The sequence below is a fragment of the Caretta caretta genome, chromosome 1 (assembly GCF_965140235.1).
Source record: "Caretta caretta isolate rCarCar2 chromosome 1, rCarCar1.hap1, whole genome shotgun sequence".
In the NCBI taxonomy this organism is placed as follows: Eukaryota; Metazoa; Chordata; order Testudines; family Cheloniidae; genus Caretta; species Caretta caretta.
The window spans coordinates 23857607-23880177 of NC_134206.1; the positions used below are offsets into that span (position 1 = coordinate 23857607).

A 22571-nucleotide genomic window follows, 5' to 3' on the forward strand; every position below is an offset into this window, starting at 1 on the left:
CTGAAGTCCCACCACATGGGGCTGAAGCCCAGGGCCCTGAACCCTTCCACCTGGGACTGAAGTCGAAGCCTGAGCAACTTAGCTTCCTGGGGGCCCCTGTGGCCTGGGGCCCCAGGCAGTTGCACTGCTTGCTATCCCCTAATGCCAGTCCTTGCTTTTGTTTGCAGAAAACCAGTTGTTGTGTCTCAGGTGGGCCGTAGAGCTTTTTATAGCATGTTGGGGAGCCTCAGAAAGTAAAAGGTTGAGAGCCCCTGCGTTAAGCCATATATGTAACTGGCTGGTGCATTTTGTTTGGAAGGTTTCACCATTAATACAATTGTAAATAATAGTGATACCATAACTCTGATAATGACTCTCACACAAACTAATAACTAGGTGGGGATTAATTATCATAGATGGCTAATGGGGATAGGCATTATGAAAGGTTGTACAGAAATGTTCTTAATGTTTCCTAGGGTAATGGATACCTTTTACATGTTTTGCATTTGAGTAACTTAGATGTCTGGTAGCGTTTTAAGATCAGTGCCTCATTTATTAATTGTCTTCTTTGATGCAAATTTAAAAGAAAATTACTAGTGAAACAATGTTGGTCAAGAATTCTGTCAGATCTGTCCCCGCTTGAATAACAGTTGATTAGGGACATCTACTGGTGTAATGATGTAATAATTGTTGCAAACTGAAGCTGCAAGATTGAGGCAAAATGACTTTTCAGGGTTGCATTATAATTACTTCTTTGTTTGTATAAAACTCTCCAAATGACTACTTGTGTATTTAAACTTAAATTGCACATTTTATTTGTTTGTATTCTGAGCAAAGAAGACTGTCATGAGTAACAATAAAATTAGAAACTAAGGCCCCAATTTTAGTTGATAGCCTACAAGCAGACTGTATGAAGCCCTCTGAAGTCAGTGGGGCTTCACACAGTCACCCACACGCCATCAATTGCAGGATCAGGGCCTGATAAAGACAGCACGGGGAGCCTTTTCCTCCTCATTAGCACATCCAAGAGCAGAAGGGCAACTGAATGATGGTCTGTGCGGGGTTGTATAACATGTATCCAGTGATACATAGTCCCAGGCAAGCCTGGTCAGTAATCCAAGCCACTTTCCCATTCCATTCCCCCACTTTCCCATACACATACTGCTATCAGCAGCAGGCACTAAATGCTCTACACCTGCTCCTTTCTTGGAATAGCAGTTACATGTCCTAGGGATGGTGGTGCCCCAAGCTTTCCTGAGGCATCTTGGCCTGTGTGGGCAGCATGGCACAAGGACCTTCTGCTCAACCACTGCTATTCTCCCAGCCTTGGCAACTGGCTATCTTAATGGCAGGATTTTATCTTCTGTTAGCATACAATGTATTCTTTAACTAATGGAATAAAATAGCAGCTTTTTTATGTGTCATATATTCTGACTGTAGTGCACTTTCATCATGATCCATTCCCCTCTGATTTATAGCCCTCTAAAAAGAAAAAAAAATACAAATGTCTAGAGTAAAAAGTGCTGCTCTTTGCTTCTCTAGCAGCAGGACACTGATACACTGATAGTCATCCAGGAAGAATCCGTAGCAGCTGCAGGCTCCAATTGCAGTCAACACACCCACTTCAGAAAACATCAAACTCCTGAAACTCCAGTTGCCAATTAAAACGTCAAAGTATTAGAGGAAAGCTTACATATTATACCGCAATCAGCATTAGCATTTACAAATCTAGGGCCCTTTCTTGCTACCCTTATTCAGAAATGTAGTCCCATACACTCATGCAGAAGGGCTGCAGAACCAGAGCAACTGCCATACAATTGACATGCTGTGACTTTTACAGTGGAAGTTTTTTTCCAGAATAAGGAGTGCAGGATTCAGCTCCCATATGAAGGAAGACACTAGCTCTCAAACTCCAAGTGTGTTTAAAAAAAAAAAGTGTGCAGAACACTTCTCATCCCTTTCAGTAGGTTTATGTTTTGTCAAGCACATTGTGACAGTTTTTTGTAAAACTAACAAATCCATGGCCACATAAGAATTCACATTGTTACTTCTGTAGACCATGGCCAATATTTGTCTCACGGTCACAGCAGGGGTAAAACTTAGATCTTCCTTCTTTAAAGATCTGCATATCCCTATCAGTTTTGATCAAAAAGTTTTGACACAGGAGGTTCTGGGTGTTCTCTGTTCACAGTCTCCCAGGAAATTCCAGGAGGCCATGGTGTACTTCATGCTGAAAACTGTGTTATCCCCGTTGGCTATAAATTAGTTGCATACTTATTTTCCTTTATTGGATTTATCAATGATCAAATCGTTATCCTCAAATTTTTGTTGTTCTTAGGCAGCTTTACATCAATATTTCATCTCTGAGATTTTATTTTCGTTGCATGCAGATTGTCACACAAAACCAAAAGTCTAATTTTTGTGTTTCAGGTGCAAAGATGGTTTGAAAGGATTTACATTCTCTGCGCTTAAGTAAGTATCTAAAAAAACAAACCCAGTAGTTTTAGCTCAAAGTGACCATTTTGGGGAAACGTGTATACTGGAAGCTGCTTTATAGGACACCAGAATCTCCTTAACAAAAACCGTACTGGTATAAACCTTTCCTGTATTTTGAGACATATTGTATATTTCAAAGAGGCCATAATATAGAATTGGCAGGAAAGGAGAGTTTTCAAATGTGTGACTGTTTTACAAAAGGGGATTTACAATAAATGAATACAGTGCTAATGCATGGGGCTAGGCGATGTATGTGTGAGAAGGAGCGTTAAACATTTCCTCTTCCAGAGACAGGAATCCTAAATCCCAGCATTCTACTGGGAATAAGCAGAAATCTGTTGCTACTGTGTTTTGTCCTGGGTCCTGTATGTTTGTTAATGGTGGTTTATATTTACAAAGTACTCTGGGAATACAGATTTCCACGGTAAACATCTGATGAAGTGAGCTGTAGCTCACGAAAGCTCATGCTCAAATAAATTGGTTAGTCTCTAAGGTGCCACAAGTACTCCTTTTCTTTTTGGGAATACAGGAGTGGCTCCATTTTACAGACACCATAGGAGGCATGTAGACAGTGCATGATTAAGTCTTGTGTCTGTCATATTAGAAACTTGGGTTTTATTCCTAGCTCTGCCAGACATTTCCTTGTACAACTTCTCTGATCCTGTGTTGCTTTTGGTAATATGGGGATAATGACACTTGCCTGCCTCCTAAAGTTGGGATCTCAGGCCGTGCTCAAAAGAAGAGTTGTAAGGTGCGGAAAATTATTAATACTACTCTGTGGAATCCATTTTTAAAGACTTCGGTTTTTTATTTGCTTTTTAAGTAACAAATATAATTGCCTTGTGTTTTCCTTTTCCTTCCAGATTCATTGTAGGTAAAGAAGAAATTCCCACACATTCATTTTCACCAGAAGTAGCATTTTCAAAAATAGACAGAAAAATAAAGCACCGGGAAGAAGTATCACGGCGAATGAACATAATAGCTCTAACAAAGAAACTTGTGGACAAAGTGTGAGTCCAAAAAAACAAAAAAAAAACAAACCCAAACCCTAATTGATTCCTTTTTATTTTACTCACTTTCACACGTGCTCATTCCATTTTATATAACAACAGTGTTTCATGCTATTTTTGATTTGTATTTCTTTTATTGATTAACAACAATAACAAAACGGTGAGCTATTATTAAAAACAAAGTAAAACAAAGATAAACCTATTTATTAGCATTAGCTCATATTACTTAAGATATACAATTCACTAACTAGGTAACAGCCTTCATCTACCCCCCACTTTGGCAGGAAAGTTCTGGGTCAGCTTCTAGTCTGACCTCTCATCTGCAGCAAAAATCATTGGGAGAGCCTTAAACCCCTTGTTTTCTCCCATAGACACAGGTTTTGAAGTGGGACAGCAAGCCTCCATCACCTACCTGTCCCTTCTTCATTTGGTAATACGGTTGACCTTCTGTGTCCCAAATCCAGCATTACTGCAGTATAAGTCTACAGGTGAAGCACTAGCTAAATCTCGATTGTAATACTTCTGGTGATGGTAAATCAAGCATAGCAGAAGCCTCCTTCCTTCACAAATAAGAGTAGGGTTGAGCACTCTCAGCTCCTATTTACTTCTATGGGAGAGAAAGGTGTTCAGCCCCCTTTTTAGGACTAGGTCCTTATTACAGTATGTTCCTGACAGTCAGGAACAAAAAAGATGTTCTAAGTATTCCATGTTGTGAAAGGGGTGGTGAAGAGTGCTTATTTCAGAGTGAAAGCCCTTCAAATAGAAAGAAACACTTACCTCCAGCATTGAGCTAAGGGATAGCTAGAAGGCCAATCCCTTTCTTGTTCCTCATACCTATTTTGTTTTAAATACCCTTGACATGAACTAATTGAAAATAGTGAGGCATGATCAGTGCCCCTCTAGCCAAAATGTATTTGTTCAACGTTAGAAGGCTAAACGATTAACAAATGAGGAGTATACTTCCTTTGGGATTTCCAAACTCCCTCTTCCCCTACATTCAAAAACCATTGCATTTTTAATCCTAATACTTTCTCAAGTTTCTCTTCCATATGTTTCCTTTCAGATATAATTGATTCTAAATGTCTGTAACCTGATCACGTTCTCGTTACAATTTTTGCTACATAAACTAATCTTGTGGATGATTTATGGCCAATATACTTTACAATACATGATTCAAAGCTTCCAGGATATTTGACACAGTATATAAATTATGTGATTTATTTTCTATTAAACCACAAATAATTGACTACAAGAAAATATCATTTTTAGAGCTAGTATGAAATGACTTTCCTCAAATAAATTTGTTAGTCTCTAAGGTGCCACAAGTACTCCTTTTCTTTTTGCGAATACAGACTAACACGGCTGCTACTCTGAAACCTTTAATTCTGTGTCATACAAGTCTAATTACTGTAAAATCCACACATCCCATCCTCCCTAAAATCATCTCCTCTTTATGCTTTGAGCCAAACCCTAATCCCAAGTAAGGGCCACAGAAAATCTATACCACAGTGAAACTGACAGAACTACACTGCACTGGAATGATCATGGTTGAGAGAGGGGCCTCTGCAGTTCCCTCCAGTAGGCCCACAAGGTGGTACAGGGAGGGATTGCAGTATAGCCAGTGGATCCCTGGCCAAAACAGCAACATCAGTCTAATATGGGTGGGTGTGGGAGAGAGTGTCAGTGATCATAGGCTGCAGAATGGCCCAGCTACAGCTCTATGGTCTTGGAGGGATGATTCACAATTCCTTCCCATAGGCCACAGTAGGGAATTCATAGGCATAGGCCGTTTACCCAAGCTTAGCATGGAAAAGAGGATTGGGTCAAAATACATGTACATGTACTTCTGAAATACTAATAAAGTACTGTTTTATTTGTACAGTACTTTGATGACTTCATAAAAGTACATAGTGCCTTACAATTGAATCATAGCAATGTAGGGTTGGACAGGACTTCAAGAGGTTATCTAATTCAGCCTCCTGTGCAGAGGCAGGACCAATTATACCTCGACCATCCCTGACAGTGTTGTCCAACCTGTTCTTAACATCCAGTGATGGGGATTCCACAACCTCCCCTGGAATCCTCTTCCAGTGCTTAACTTCCGATATAGTTAGGATATTTTCCCTAATATGTAACCTAAACCTCCCTTGCTACAGATTAAGCCCATTACTTCTTGTGTTGCCTTCAGTGGACGTGAAGAACAATTGATTCCTATTCTCTTTATAACAGTCCTTAACATATGTGAAGACTGTTATCAGGTACCCCCTCCGTTTTCTTTTCTCAAGACTAAAGATACCCAGTTTTTTAATCTTTCCTCATAGGTCAGGTTTTCTAAACCTTTTATCATTTTTGTTGCTCTTCTCTGGACTCTCTCCAATTTGACCACATCATCTTTCCTAAAGTGTGGTGCTCAGAACTGAACACAATACTCCAGCTGAGGCCTTATTAGTGCCGGGAAAAGTGGGACAATTTACCCCCTGTGTCTTACATACAGTAGTCCTGTTAATACACTCCACATTGATATTAGTCCTTTTTATAACTGCGTCAGATTGTAGATTCATATTCAGTTTGTGATACACTGTAACCCCCAGATCCTTTTCAGCATTACTATTATCTAGTCAGTTATTCACCAATTTTTAGTTGTGTGTTTGATTTTTTCCTTCCTAAGTGTAGTACTTTGTACTTGTCTTGTTTGAATTTCATCTTGTTGATTTCAGACCAATTTTCCAATTTGTCAAGTTGTTTTGAATTCCAGTCCTGTCCTCCAAAGTGCTTACAACCTCTTCCAGCTTGGTGTCATCTTCAAATGTATAGCATACTCTTCTCTCCATTATCCAAATCATTAATGAAAATATTAACTAGTACCAGACCCTGACTGACCCCTGTGAGACCCCATTGGATAGGCCCTCCCAGTTTGACAGCAAACTATTGAGTACTCTAGGAGTACAAGCTTTTAACATGTTGTGCACCCCCTGATAGTAATTTCGTCTAGACCGCATTTCCCTAGTTTGCTTACGAAAATGTCATGTAGGACTGTGTCAAAACGTGACATGCAAAATAAATAATGGGGAAATAGCAAGAGACTATTGTATACATTTTTAGCAAGAGAAAGTTTATAAAATCTCCAGTAGATTACAGTAAAACCAACTTCTGGTTAATATGGATTTCATTGTTTCTTTTGCAGATGCAAACATGGTCCAAGACATAGATGCTGTAAACATTATGAAGATAATTGCATCTCATATTGCATTAAAGTAAGTAGGAATCTGACATTTTTTGTAAACACTCACAGAGACTGGTGAAAACGTATAAAGTTTAGTACAGAAAAAGAATATGTAAGTTACAATGGGCAAATGCAGATTCCATATGTCTTAGCCTCTGAAGTCTGTTGTTGGTCATGCTTTTTCATAATAAAAAGAGTCAGTTATAAGTTTGTGAAAATCATCTTCTGCACAAGAATCTTTCTTTCTTTCAACTACACTACTATGGTAGATCAATACAATAATCTGAGAACCTAAAGTGAGTGGAAAAAAATGGATCAGCAAAAAATAAACTTGCTTAATTACATGAGGCTCTTCGTAACTGATCCCACTTGCAGCTACATCCTAAATAAAGCACCTGGAATGTGCTGTGCTGGGCAGACAGATCAGCAGTGGCACACATACAGCTGTGCATGTCTGGCACACTGTTGTTTGATTTTGGACTCGCTAGTCTATTAATTTATTTTAAGGGGTAATGGGAGATTGTCCACAGTTGCTGCAGACAGAGAGAGCTGTCTATGTCCAGTGGCATGAATTAGCCTCCTCCATAATATGGCCATGTTTATGGGCATTTTTTCAGAGGAGTACTGTGTGGAGAAGATTGGCACAGGTGGGACAACCTGCTACATGGTCCTAGTTTTGGGTGAAACTTCAGCAGAACTTGATCTTTTAATAATCTACATTTTTTATTTATGGAGAAGCAAAAATTGATAGCTAGGCAGTTTAGCTTTTACGGATGCTTCTGCTATATTTTATCTTTAAAATGCTTTTTTTCCCCCATTAAAAATAGTGCATTTTTTTAGAATTTATCTCTTTTGGTTTTTTATGGCAAGGCTCGCTACATTAAGATAAAGCTTTAGAGGAGGTATAGTACAATAGTTATTTTCTTATATTTACACAGTTCAGTATCTTGTTCAATATTATTTTGTTACTTTTTCTTTGAACTATGCAATATTTCAGCAAACTTAGTGACAGTGTTAGCCTCTGATTCAACAAAGTATTTAAGTATGTGCTGAAGTTCCATTGAAGTCTGTGGGACGTGAAGTATTTTGCTGAATAGATCTGGGAATGTGTAATAAAATATTTACAAAATATTCAGAATAATTGTAACAATTTTTTTTTACTAAAGATAAAGTGACTAAACATAAAAACAACACAACTAGAATAACTAACAGAAAATACCTCTTCCCTCCTTGGGATGAGAAAAGAGAGAACCATTCAGCACCTATTTTTTTATTATTTTCACCAGAATTTTCAAAATTGGGTGCCTAATGTATAGATTCTATAAAATTCCATGTCTTCAGTTGGACTTAACATAGTAGTAACGTTAGCATGTGCATAAGTGTTCGTATGATCAGGGCCTAAGTTAAGACAACATGTGGTTAGCTGTTGCACAGCTTTATAGTTAAATGTAAATGTATACATCTAGGAACAAAGGATGTAGGGCCACACTTACAGGATGTAGGAAGCAGTGACTCAGAAAAAGATTTGGGAGTCAGGGTGGATAATCAGCTGAACATGAGCTCCCAGTGTAACACTGTGGCCAAAAGTGCTAATGTGATCTTTGGATGCATAAACAGGGGAATCTTGAGTAGAAATAGAGAGGTTATTTTACCTCTGTATTTGGCCCTCATGTGACTGCTGCTGGAATACCACGTCCAATTCTGGTGTCAACAATTCAAGAAGGATGTTGATAAATTATAGAGGATTCAGAGAAGACCCATAAGAATGATTAAAGGATTAGATAACCTGCCTTACAGTGATAGACTCAAGGAGCTCAATTTATTTACCTTAACAAACATAAGAATGGCATACGTGGTCAAACCAATGGTCCATTTAGTCCACTGTTCTGCTTCCAACAGTGGCCCATGTCAGATGCTTCAGAGGCAGTGAACAGAACAGGGCAATTTATCAAGAGATCCATCCCTTGTCATCCAGTTCCAGTTTCTAACAGTCAGAGGTTGAGGGATACCCAGAGCATGGGATTGCATCCCTAACCATCTTGGCTATTAGCCAGTGATGGACCTAGTCTCCGTGAATTTATCTGATTCTTCTTTGAACCCAGTTATACTTTTGGCCTTCACAACATTCCCTGGTAACGATTTCCACAGGTTGACTGTGCGTTGTGTGAAGTACTTCCTTATGTTTGTTTTTAATCTGCTGCCTCTTAATTTCATCAGATGACCTCTGGTTCTTGTGTTATGTGAAGGGGTAAATAACACTTCCCTAGTCACTTTCTCACACAATTCATTATTGTATAGACCTTTATCAGATCCCCCCTTAGTTATCTCTTTTCCAAGATGAACAGTCCCAGTCTTTTCAATCTCTCCTCATGGAAGCTGTTCCATACCTCTAGTCATTTTTGTTGCCCTTCTCTCTACCATTTCCAATTCTGATACATCTTTTTTGAAGTGGTGCAACCAGAACTACACAGAGTATTCAAGATGTGGGTGTACCATGGATTTATACAGTGGCATTATGACATTTTCTGTCTTCTTATCTGTTCCTTTCCTAATGGTTCCTAACATTCTTTTAGTTTGAGCAGATATTTTCTGAGAACTATCCGTGATAATGCCAAGTTTTTCCTCTGTATTATATTTTCCCTTACCATTGCTTGTCTTCCTATTATCATAGTTATGCATACATTTCTATCACATTCTCTTTTCTCTTTCCTTCTCCATATTTAGACATATATTAGCCAGCTAGTATAACCTGCAGTAGCCTTTTATCTTTATCTTTGATAGCAGGCTAGTGGATCACCTCATTTTCATAAACTTCACTTAGAATTTGAAATAATCTGGGTGTCTTGGCTGTGTAGAGTTCTGTGAAGGGTTGTCTAGTCCAACAAAGGCATTTGAAGAGCCTTCCCTTTCTCCTTTGATCCACTTGATTCCAGCAGCTAATTTAAAGGAAGATATATGTTAGCCAACAGTGCGTACCTAAAATGATGAACTTCAGTTTCTCTGTGCCAGTGTTGATGATAACAGCAGATGAACAATACAGTTTACCTGGTAATTGTGGTGACTAGAAGAAAATTAGGAGAATACTCCAGTAGTTACAATCTGTTTAATTATTTTATTTTATTTTATTTTTATTATTCTTTCAAGAGATGTGGGATACTATACCGAACAGTTCAATTTGTAAATGATTCTACATTTAATTTGAAAGCAAATTTATTAAAAAATTGATAGTTTTAATACTATTTGGAAACACTGCTACAATTTATCTGACTTCTGGTATATTACTGAACTCTGTTTTGAATATATACATTTGGGGAATTGAGTTTTAATACTATCAAGATATTTTTAAAGAATCTTTTTAAAAAAATTGAATTCCTCAGATGATTTTTGCAGATGTGTAATTTAATTGCACTGCTATTTCTGGCTCTTCGTATCCAAATCATAAAATTTCTGCAACATTGTTCCTAAGGAAAGGTTTAATATAGAGATTTCAGTGTATATTAATTTCCTTCTTTTGTGTATTTTTTATATTTTTCTTTTCCCCCATTCATTTGCCTGTGATCTGATATCTTTCTATGGAGAATAAAAGTGATAATTGATGATCTTATAATTTACAAAACTGAATTTTTTGTGTGACTACAGGTAATGCAAATCAGCTGTAAAGTGCTTGTTATATTGTCTCCTTATTGCTCACTGAACTAATGATAAAGATTCAGTATTTATATGTCTTGCTACTGTTCGCTGCACACGAGAGCTAAGGCCCTAATCCTGCAGACCCACACATTTCAATGGGACTTGTTCATGAGTTACTCATGTGCTAGACAGTTTGCAGATTGGAACAGCATAATACAATGTCGTGTTCTAGTCCATCAGAACTAAAATCCCTTTTTCTTTTGGTGGGTGAAAAGTGAGGGCTCTGAGTTTTTTGTTTTTGTCCTATGTTTGTGACTATTGTAAAACTTCCCATAATTTTACATAATCTAAATTCATCTTAAATTTGACATTTTAATTACACAAAAGTCAGAAAATTCAGAATTAAGATTCACGGAGTAAATTTAATTCTGCCTTGCCCATAAACTTTGAAATAGAGGTTTTCATTATATGATCGCACCTCACTGTGATATAAACTATTTAGAAAATATGAGATAAAAGTTCCCCAGAAGATATCATTTACTTAGCTTTTAAAGCCACATGCGATGGAGACATAGGAGCTATTTCATACAGCTGGCTACTGCCTTTTCACTAGTACCATTGTAAAAGACACAATACACTTATTCCGGAATGCACTAATACTGTCCATCCACTTCCAGACATTGTTATTTAACTGTTGTACCCCACTTACTTTGTTTCATAAACAGTTTCATAAGTAAAAAGTTATGGAATATTATTGTTGCAAGAAATGGGTGTTGCTGATGATGTTTAACCAGAATAAAGTTTTGGGACTTTTTATGAGGGATTAAAATGTTCTGTATGATGCACAGATTTTTAATTTCTGAATTGGACAGATTGCTAATTTCAATCCTCTGCCCACTGGTTTTATAAACAAATAACAGAAACCTTGAACATTTGGAACATCCCACTCAGAGGCCTGCTTAATTCAGTAAGAATGTACTACCAGTGCTCAGCACACGATGTTCAGATATTTTCAAATGAAATGTTTCCAACCAAGAAAGCATTTTCTGCTATGTGGAGAGAGAGTGATAAATACCTAGATTTATGCTTTAAAACCAACTGTTCTTAAATTATCAAACCGTTAAAAGAAGAAGAAAAAAGAAGCCTCTAAATAATTTTCTTAAAGGCTGAAGCTTTTTTTCCTCACACTTGGATGATTTTTTTTAAATGAGTGGACAGATTTTCTTCAGACTTTTCAGAGATGGTTACCTGTGGGCTAAGAATAAGCATAAGAAACTGTTGAGAAAATTACAAGAAACAGAAAAAGAAAAGAATTTAGAACGAAAGAACCAACCCAATCTCAGTTATGGCACTTTACAAAACAAACTCTGAGACATATCAGCCTTTCAGGGTGGAGCAGTAGGAAGAATTTCATATGAGCCTGTGTTTGTCTTTTTTAATAGTTCTGCACATGATCTCTTCTGGGTTTGCACTTTCTTCATAGCAGACTTTGCAAAGCCTCCAGGTCGGTTGTTTGTTGAGAGAACATGTCAAGGAGTCACTGTCACTGTCTAATTCACACATTTTCTGAAAGGACTTTGTTTTCTTATGGGCTTTTCCCCTCCCTCAGCACTTCTTCCAGATGTTTGAGTATGTGGCTTATTTTCTTTACCACATTGTTTGCCTTTCCATACCCAACTGTGGTTGAAGGCGGGGAGAGAATAATTTGGAAATTAAGCCATCAGGACTGTTTCAAGGAACAGAATTTTGGAGTAGAGATAGTGTGTGTCCTTTGAGACCTTTTAAGTATCCATTTAAGTTAAAAGAAAGACAGTCAATCTAGGCGGTCTAGGATTCTATTTCCTTAGTTATTTTGCAGGGAAGTTAGTTCAAAAAGCTAGTTTCAAGTTCCAAGAAGGGAGGGTACATTTCAGATAATGTCAACAAAGTGGGCTTTTAAAATGCTGCATTTCAAAAATAAGCTACGAGTACACTCGTGTAGGTCATGTTTTTTGCCAATTTTTTTTAAAGTTGCTGTTTCTTAACTTTTCCTCCAGGGCTTCATTAGAATGTTTAGTGTTGGTTACCTGATCCAGTGTTGCCTTCGAATCCCATCAGCGTTCAGGCATCTATTTACAAAACCTTCCCGGCTGCTTTCTCTATTCTATAACAAAGAAAACTTCCAGCTTGGAGCCTTTCTGGGATCTTTTGTCAGTATATACAAAGTAAGTGCAAAAACATTGAAAACTTAGTATCATTTATTTATGTTGATTTCGAAAATAACAAAAAGCCCCCCCGTCTTTACTTAAACATTCTGACATTGTACAGACCCTCAGCCCATAACAAAGTCTAGTTGTAATCAAATCATAAATGTCAAGCCAATGCCCAAGCTCAGGATCTGCTCTTCCATTCTCCCCACGAGTGCTCAAAAAAACAGATGAGATTTGCAGTATGTCCTGAAAGTGAGTGGATTTGAGCAATTTCAGACCTAGAGGGGAGTGAATTCTAAAGTGAAACGGATGGTGTCAGCAGCCCTTTCTGTTATATGGAGGAGACTCTAGCTCAGCCACCTCTATTATCTGCAGGAGAAACAGTATTGCCCATGAAAAGAGGCTCTTTTTCAAGTAGGCATCTCCCAGGCCACTTAGGGTTTTTTAGCTCATAAGCAACATCTTCAATTCTACCTTAGAATCATAGAAGTGTAGGACTGGAAGGAACCTCAGTAGGTCATCTAGTCCAATCCCCTGCACTCAAAGCAGGACTAAGTAGACCAGTCCTGACAGGTGTTTGGAGGTTTTAAGAACAGGTTAGACAATGATGGAGATTCCACAACCACCCTAGGTAGTTTTTGGAATGTTCACTACGCTGACAGGTTGTTTTTCCTAATGTCTAACCTAAACTGCCCTTGCTGCAATGTAAGTCCATTGCTTCATATCCTATCCTCAGCACTTAAAGTGAACAACTTTTCACCCTCCTCCTTGTACAACCTTGAAGCTACCAGCAAAAAATTGTAGGATAAAGTGTCCTGTGCTACTCCTATGACACTCCACTCACCAGTTGGGAAGCCACCTTCTACTCCAGTTCCAGATTTTAAACTGATGTAGACTGGATTGTCAGCTGATGTAGATTACTGCAGCTCCCTTGAAATCAACTGAATTATATTGATTTACAGCAGCTGAGAATCTGGCCCAACCTATAGCCACACGCAGAGCATGCTGCAATACTCAAATGTTGATGTAACCATAGCAATTTCATATCCTTAACCAAATTAACAATATTTCTATTGCGTATTCAGACATAAATATGTGAGTATTCAAAAGCTAAAAACTACTGTCTTACTTTTGTAATCAACTGTTACAGGCTGCAAAGCAAGAAAACAGAATTTCACTTTTAATTTAAAGTGGCTAGAATTAGACACAAGTAATTGTTAATTACCGGGATTAAAAATTTTGGTAGAACTGCACAAATGAGCTGTTGAGAGTTTACAAAAATGACAGCTACTCAAATCTTTTACTGGAGTTTATAAAGGGTGAAATATTCTGCCTGATGTTTTTAATGTTGAAGGGTGACTGCATGTTGAATGTGTGTTACATTGTTTTTTTATTTCTGCTTTGAGATATGTCACAGAGAACCACATCTATACCTCACCTACTAAGCATAGTGTAACGTAAGCAGATCTTGTATAGTACCTTCTAACCACTCACTTATTGCAAGCCAAAAAAATGGAATACAAGATGCAGTGAGGACACATCATGGACCACTTCAAAAATCTTGATATCTTCAGATGCTTTTTAGAAGATATACTTTTGTCAAACACAAGTTATGCTTCAGTCAAAGACAAATTTTGGGGATCAATACAAGGGTAACTAGGTGAAAGTTAATGACCTGTGCTGTACAGGAGGTAAGGCTAGATTATCTATTCTAATGGTTCCTTCTGGCCTTAATCTCTACAGGTCTATGAATTGCTCATAATAACAACAGGTTACTCGGAATTCCACTAGGACAATGAGATCTGAGGACAAGCTCTGTGTATCTTGAAAGCTTGTCCATTCCACCAACAGAAGTTGGTCCAATCAAAGATTACCTCACCCACCTTGTCTCTTGTGTCATGGAACCAACATGGCAACAACAACACCGCAATTCCATTGGGACTTTTAGCTATTTGCAAAACTTTAAAGTTGCTCTTTAGGTTACTGGGAGCCCTGATTTATCAAAACATCGTGGGCCTGTGGGTGGACACATGAGGAACTGGAGAGTGTTCTGGCCCTAGTGGAGGTCAACCAAAGTCACCCTCCTCTACCCCTCCCACCCTCTTTGGCTACTCTTGTTCCTCACAGCTGAACAGGGGAGGGGAGAGATTGATCAGCAAATTAAGCTGCTCCAAATATATGGACAGTAATCAGACAGCAGGTGGATTTTCCCCTCTCCCTTCAGAGTAAGTTTAAGGTTAGTTTGATTGATCACACAGTATATGCTCCCGAATGTTGAGAAAATTTAGTTTGCTCCTAATCTAAAATACATAAAGTGCACCCAGGAACCCCAGTGATGGGTGCCTTATAAATGCGTATAGTAGCAGTCGGGACAATTGTTAATGAGGTGATTGTTGATCATTCATGAATACCTTATATATATGTTTATACATTATTATTGGATTATACTGTAATGTAACCCCAAACTAATAACATTTTAAATAAAACACTAACCAAGGCTATTGTATTTCCCCCACAAATGCAGGGTACTAGTTGCTTCCTGCGCTGGGTACGAAACCTGGATGATGAACTTCATGCTCTTATAGCAGGTAAGTCCATGAGAAGAAGTGGATAGTGCCCAAGTCAGTAATATTGTCATTAGATTTAAAAGGTTGGATTAAATGCATAAATATAAACAAGCTACTGTTGCTTAGCCAGAAGGAATGGCTGAGTCTCTAGCAGCAGCTCTAAAACACCTAGACTTGCTGGAACCACAGGTTCAAATCCTGATGGGTGGGTGGGTGTGTGTGTGTTTGTGAAACAGACTTTCTTCCTTCTAAAGGACATAACCTGAATCCCAATCCTAATGAATGAAGCCTTAAAATCCCAAGGATCTCTGTTCCCTGTGTGGCCATTAAAGATTGCATGACACTTCATAAGAATGGGGGCTTGCCCCCAGTATCTTTAACCAAATTTCCCCCTCCCCTTTGGTTGTACAATGTGCTGGGCATAGATTGTCCACAGGAGTGGCCGTAGGCATTTTGAGAGGTAGACTAGATTTTGGCACACTTCCCTCCCCCTCCCCCCACCACCACCACCAAGAGGTTGGAAAAAACAACAAAAAAAGAGTGGGCAGTCAGTCAGTGGAGTGCAAAAAAAAGGGGGGGGGGGGGCTGAGCAGCACGGCATCCCCTGGAAGTTGGCACCCAGGGCAGCAAGCCTGGTTATCTGGATAACTTCTGCCTTCCCCTTCAGGGGGTGTGTAAGTACCACACAGAGTATTTCTACACAGCAAGAAGAGATGTGATTGTAGCATGGATAGGCATACCTAATCTAGCTTTAATGTAGCTAGAACGGGCAACGATGGTAGTTTAGAGAAGGAAGCATGCGCTTTAGTGTGGGCGAACAACCCGAGCATGTACCCAAGGTCCCTGCAGGGTTTGTACGGTAGCAGCTAGCCCATGCTGAATCCTGTGCCACCGCGTCAGCACTAATGTTGTTATCCATGCTAGGCAGATTACAGCTAGCATGATATACCTGCCCATGCTACAAGCACATCTTTGCTTGCAGTGTAAACCTACCCATAGAGAGCAAAATCCTGCCGTTACACTTTAGGAGCTGCATTGCAGGAGGAAAAGGAGGTCATCAAGCCATCTTGATAGCATACGTAGGACAGCACATAGCTTGCGTGTAACCGCTTTTGTTTGTGCAGTACATTCCATTATCTGTCCAGCAGGCTAACCCTTGGAACCATTGTGTGCTGATGGCCACATTAACCAGTTCCCCAGCGTAGCACTCGAGACCAGTATCCTATCTTACTCCGACACTTCAACTTAGACTTCATGTGCATGCTCTTCTCCCCACAGCGTATGCACACAACAGAGAACACCATTTACCCCATCATTTATAAAGCACCTTAGGATACTTAGGATGAAAAGCACCATATACTGTGAAATATTACTGGAGAGCATTTGGAAGTCTGTCCCGAGTTCCTATTCCGGAATTTCTAAGTGCTTTGAGAACAGGAAAGTAAATGTGAAGCTTGTGTTGAAATGAAAACCAGCGTTTAGGTGGTTTAATGTAAATGCAATACTTTTGTTCTGAAGTTTCCTTTTATAAATTATACTTGCATTGTTTGTGTTTAGCATCAAGGGCAATAAATTGTACTTGGCACAAGAGTAAGGTTGTCTTTTTTATTTTGATCTTTCCCAATGTCTAATAGAACTTGCTCTGTATACATTAGCATGTTCATTTAAAAAGAGGGACAGAACCTGGCCCTTCCACTGGAGCCAAAGAACATCCCTGGGCAGTAGAACTGATGCAGTTCCACTGTGCTGTGAGGGGGTGGGAAGTGAGTATGTACAAAGTATGCACTGTCTGCATGGTGCCCAGTGCTGCTCCCTGTGGACCCGCTGTGCAGCAGGGATGTGGGTGTGTAGAGTCAGGTCCAGAGCATCCACTGTTGTATGGATCCTCTGGACCAGTTCGGGGGTGGGGGGGGATTTGGGGCCAGGAAGCTGGTTACGGGGCTAAAGATTTGGCTACCAGTTTCAAAATTACAGGAGTCTGTTCTTTCTAAAAAGCATAAAAGACCCTTTCATATGCACTACAGAAACATCACTGAACATTGGATGTAATAGATGCTAATAGAGAGAGTCACAAGTTTGTGTAATGTCAGAACTGTGTTGAGCTATAGCAAGGAAATAGTTGAGGCTCTTACCAATAATTTTGTTTTCTAACTGTTGCAGGATCCCTGGCAGGAGTTTCTATGATGTTTTACAAAAGCACTACTATCTCCATGTACCTGGCTTCCAAACTAGTGGAGGTAAGTAAGGTACACTGCTAGTTCCAGAGTGTTTCTTCTTAGCTGTTGTAACAGAGCGGAGGAAGAAAACAAATGTTACAAGCGTTGGCCAAAAGTGCAAATGTAATGTGAGATTGTACAACGATGCTCCATTATACCAGACGTGTGCCCAAGTGATGGCTCAGTCCTGTGGTCTCATTTCCTTTATATCCCTCCTTTCCAGAACTAAGTCTAACAGTTTATCCATTTATCTGCACATATTTTCCCCCTCATCTCCCCCTAATTTCCTTTTTGTAGCCCCCTGCTGCATCACCTTTGCAGAATTTCAAATATAAAAGTTCCAAGAATGTGCATTTTGTCAATTTCCACCAAAACCATAAGTCAAAACTAGTCCTTCCCTTCAGATTTATTGCCAAAACCTACAGCTGACTTCCTGCCTCTGTTCTCTGATTTTGGCATTAGTCTGAATTATGAATTACGGTAACTCAATATAGTTTTGGTTTTAGCATGCAGATGAAATTGCTTTCCTGTTTGCTTTAATTGATCAAATTCTAACCTGGAAAGTGACCACCAGTTACATTGCTTTTTTTTTTTTTTTTTTTTTTTGAGGTCTGAAAGTCCATTCTGTTTTCTATGAGCTATTAAAATTATGTTAGCCTGGGAAAAAGTAAAAATGAAGAGTGACTGCCTATGCAAACAACAACTCAGGGATTGTTCATACACCCATATTTATAGTCACAGTTTATGAATATGTGAATTGGGAAAGAAAAGGGGAGATCACTCTTTGGAGTCTTTTTTTAAGTTTCACTGTGATTTTTCTATGAAATCATGAGTTATTCATGGCTCTTCCTCTAGCAGCCGCACTGGGATAAACTGATAGTGTCTGCCCATTATGCCAAAACCCCGAACCATTGCCACTTCCTTCCACTCACCTCCAGGACTCCAATCTCTAATACTGTTAATCCAGCTCCTTTGCTAGCTATGGATTTGTTTTAAAGAAAAGAGAGAGAAAAATGTGAAGAATAAGATGAAATGTGAAACAAAGAGAAACATGTAATGTGGTCCTACATGTTCCTTACAATCCAGAGTCAGATTCTGAAGGTGGTTTACGTAATGATATGTCAACACAACTCAGTCCCATAGGGTTATCCCTGTTGTATTAGTTCTACGTACTTCAGGGCTACATTTATAATAAATAAAATGTTATGCTGTATTGCTGATGGTTTTCTCTGGACTTTACTCTGAGACATTGTGGCTGCAATGAAATAACAAAAATACTGCATGGGTTTATTTCAGTTTTTACTTCTTTTACCATATTATACAAGCCAAGGGTAACTGACCAAAGAGGCGTATGCTGCTTGGAAGGTCAAGCTGTGTTCAAGAAAATAAACTTTAAATGTTTTCTCAAAAAGAAAGTATGTGATTTGGAGTTGTTTAAGGGTAGCAAAATATCCATTGTATTTGACTACTTACCGCTTTGTTTGGCTTTGTTCTTTTTAAAAAGAAGCATGTATCACAGAGATTACCTCCTGTACTCTCCAAGATCTACAATGCCCCTTTAAAATAAACAAATCCATGCTGTGCAATGTCATATAGACATTTGGGGTAAATTTTTTAAATGCACCTAGGTGACTTAGGGACCAGAATCCCATTTTCAAAAGTGCCTTAGGCACTCAGGAACCAGAAGGCTTATCTACGGGTGGTGTAATGCACACTGCGGGGGGAGGGAGAAGATGAATAAAGTGCACTAATGTGTTGCACACTAATTGCTCCAAATAGACCTTGCAAGTGCACATAAAAGTTCCCTAGTACTCATTAATGTAGTGCTGTTCAATAGGATCCAGGAGCCTCTGCATTCTAATCTCAGCATTTATACTACTTTCGTTGATCTGGACAAGTCATTTAAGCCATCTGCCACAATAGTCACATTTGTAATGTGGGTTTGAAAGGATACCCGGAACTGTGGGACTGCTGTGCCCCCATAACTCTCCAGCCTGGGCTGTCTCACACAATGCTGTGTCAGTAACAAGCAGCAAACCCCTCCAGGTGCTGTGATCACTCAGCCATCAGCATGTGGAACCCCACAGCCAGCTAAATTGCATGAATGCTCCCTGAGCCACTCATGAATCATACAGCGAGAGGCACCAGCAAGTCACCCCAGCTCCTACGCTTGTACCCCAGAAATATACCATCTTTCACCAAGACTCCCTTGGACAGTACAAGCTCATTCATTAGTTTGCCACTTCATCATAGGAAAGTGGACATGCACCAACCTTTGTAAACTGAGCTGAGATTCCCCAAGCACTTCAACCAAGAACACGCTGTTTTAGGTAAAATATAAAACAGATTTATTAACTACAGAAAGGTAGATTAGAAGTCAATGTTGGTTACCTAAGAAATAAGAATAAACTTGCAGTCTAAAATCTACAGACTAAGCAATATTTGAATCAAGCAGTCTCTCACCCTAATAGATATTAGGGGCAGCTTACAGTTGTCAATACACAGGCTAGATTCCCTTCCCAGTCTGGGACCAATCTCCCCAGTTCAAAGTCTGTGTCTTCCAGATGATCTTCCAGGTGTTGAGATGGGGGAGGAGAAAGGCCAAGTGATGATGTCACTGTCCCTCTTTTATACTTTTTTCCAGGTACTAGAAAGATCCTTGCTGTGATGTGGGGTCAGGCAGTCCTAATTGCGTATGTGCTCTCTCTGAGGAGTCTCTGGAAGAGTGGATTCTTCTTGATGGGCCATCAGTCCCTGTCTGGGCAGTGATAGTTGCTCCTTTGTAGCTACTGAAATGCTAGCTGGGTACTCCCCACTTCATGACATATTTCAGTAACGCGCACACAGCAATTCTTTATAACTTCACATACAATAACAGAATATACACCTCAACAGGATATTAACATTCAGCAGATCAAGACTTTTTAAATGATACCTCACAAGGCATACTTTGTACAAAACATCTCATAATCATATCAGAGTAGTGAATATGGGGGTTCCGGGGTGCTGCTTTGAGGTACAGAGTGTAACAGTGGTGTTTCTTGACTTTCCTCATAGAGGTATGTGACGACTAGTTAATGTTCAAATAGCTTTGAAGATGGAAAAAGCTATGTTAATGGTACGCTTCTAACGATGAATGCACTGACAAACTGCGCATCTATTTACATCATCACTAGTTCCCAACCGTGGTTTGTTTGCAGCCTCCTTTGGAGTGATTGGTGGATGGGCATTCCCATCCCTCATACCAACCCCTGGTACAAAGAGATCACTGTCCCCATACTTCTCTCTACATGCTCTTTATAGTGTCTGCTTTTATTCATGTTGTCTTTATTCTTTCTTCCTGCTCATCAAGATTTTTATTTTCTCTCTTTTAAAGCTTTCTAGTTTAATTTTAATTTTATTTTGCTCTCTTTTTCCTTGTTTTGTGGCTCTCCCATTACAGTCCCCCATTCTCTGGAAGGCTACATGCTGCTTGTTGCATGGTGCAGGGGAATCGGTATTTGCTGGTGGTTCCATTGGGTACAAGTGAACTGCATGCCACAGGAACAGGGGAGTTGTTCCCATTGCTAGCTGCATCAGAAATCACTGCATCAGAAATCACTTAAGCAGGGAGAGAAAATGGACTGCTTTCCCCAGAGCTGTAAAGGGTGGGCTGGATCTGAGTTCATAGAGCTTTCCTTACCTCCACTGCTTCTCTTTTCTGCCCTCCTCCTGCAGCTAGTCTGCAGCCAATAATGTTGGAAAATCCTTTAGTAAGTCTTGCCATGCATTGAATGTATACGTCACTCCAGTGTGAAAAATCCATAAATAAATTACAGAACACCGATGAGCTTGCAGGTCATGGCTCTTGCATAAGAAAATGTCACATGAATTTCAGTAGCTGTCACAACTTTGGCAGGGGACTTCAGGAATGGGACCATAACTAACGACAAAGTACATGCATTTGCCTTTGGTATGATTTACTCAACATGTGTTTTGTTTGTTTTTATAGACCATGTACTTCAAAGGCATTGAAGCAGGAAAGGTTCCCTATTTTCCTCATGCAGACAGCATCATCTATGCCATTTCCACAGCAATCTGCTTTCAGGCGGTACGTATTTTGCCTTCAAATAAAATCAAAATTCCTTCAACTTATTTCAAATTTTGATTAAAACAATGGGTTGAAATGGAGATTCCATGATAAAGCAGGAGTTAGTGCAATGTAGCTCCTATTTCTGTATCTGCCACACTGATTTTGTACTGTTACGGTGGGAAGATAATTTAGTCTTTCCATGACTGTTTATCCATTTGTAATATAATGTGGGTATCATAAGCAGGTTTTGACTTCTATGGAAAAAAAAATCTCAAGATGTATTAACCAAAGACGATTAAAAATGGACTGATTGGCAGAGACTTCACCTCACTTAGTATTTTGCTCCAGGAGACAGACAATAAGTTTTAATATTCAACCATAGAGTACTGCTGAATTGGAAAACTTCACACTCAATCCACTTTAACTGCAACTGTAGATTTGAAAAATCAGGAGAAACTAACAAGGAAATCTCCAGTTTTGTAACTTGAAGCAAGCTGCAGTCATCTCCTCTCTCTTCCCTCCTGAATCACCTACTCCTTCACCACCTTTCTATAGTGCCTCAAAACCACCTCTTCATCTATGGTTTACTCCTCTTCTTGCCTTCCCCAGTCCGGCCCTGGCTGTGCTGGTTGAATCTACCTCCCACGGCTGCTGCAAAGGCCCTGGCCGTGTTGACCTACTCGCCTGCCACTTTCTGCTACTCCATCCTGCCATCTGCATGCTGCTGTCAGAATCTGCCAACCCTACTTTTGTTCAGGCTGAATGCATTTCTGGAGCTTTTTATTCTCCGGGAGTGAGAATATGTTTTCTGTACCATTCCTTTAGAATAAATCAAGTTTCCCTCAACCCACCTAGCAATATTGTTAACCTATCCAACTATACTCTCAGCCCAGCAGAAGCAGCTGTTCTATCTCGGGGCCTCTCCTTCTGCCCCTCCACCCCCACGAACATGATACAGTTCTGTGGTGACCTAGAATCCTATTTTCGACGTCTCCGACTCAAGGAATATTTCCAAAATACCTCTGAACAACATACTAATCCACAGAGGTCTCCCTACCAACACTACAGAAAGAGGGATTCTAGATGGACTCCTCCTGAAGGTCGAAACAGCAGACTGGACTTCTACATAGAGTGCTTCCGCTGACGTGCACGGGCTGAAATTGTGGAAAAGCAGCATCACTTGCCCCAT

General features: G+C 39.5%; 1 protein-coding gene across 1 annotated transcript in view; it reads left to right on the forward strand.

The window, feature by feature from the left end:
* Window positions 1-22571, forward strand: part of TMEM135 (transmembrane protein 135) — a 396209-nt gene that overhangs the window by 366675 nt on the left and 6963 nt on the right. Inside the window, exons 7-13 of the mRNA XM_048841768.2 lie at window positions 2410-2451; window positions 3339-3485; window positions 6670-6739; window positions 12375-12542; window positions 15052-15115; window positions 17255-17331; window positions 21302-21400. Coding sequence (XP_048697725.2) covers window positions 2410-2451; window positions 3339-3485; window positions 6670-6739; window positions 12375-12542; window positions 15052-15115; window positions 17255-17331; window positions 21302-21400 — 667 coding nt within the window. The remainder of the gene's footprint in view (window positions 1-2409; window positions 2452-3338; window positions 3486-6669; window positions 6740-12374; window positions 12543-15051; window positions 15116-17254; window positions 17332-21301; window positions 21401-22571) is intronic.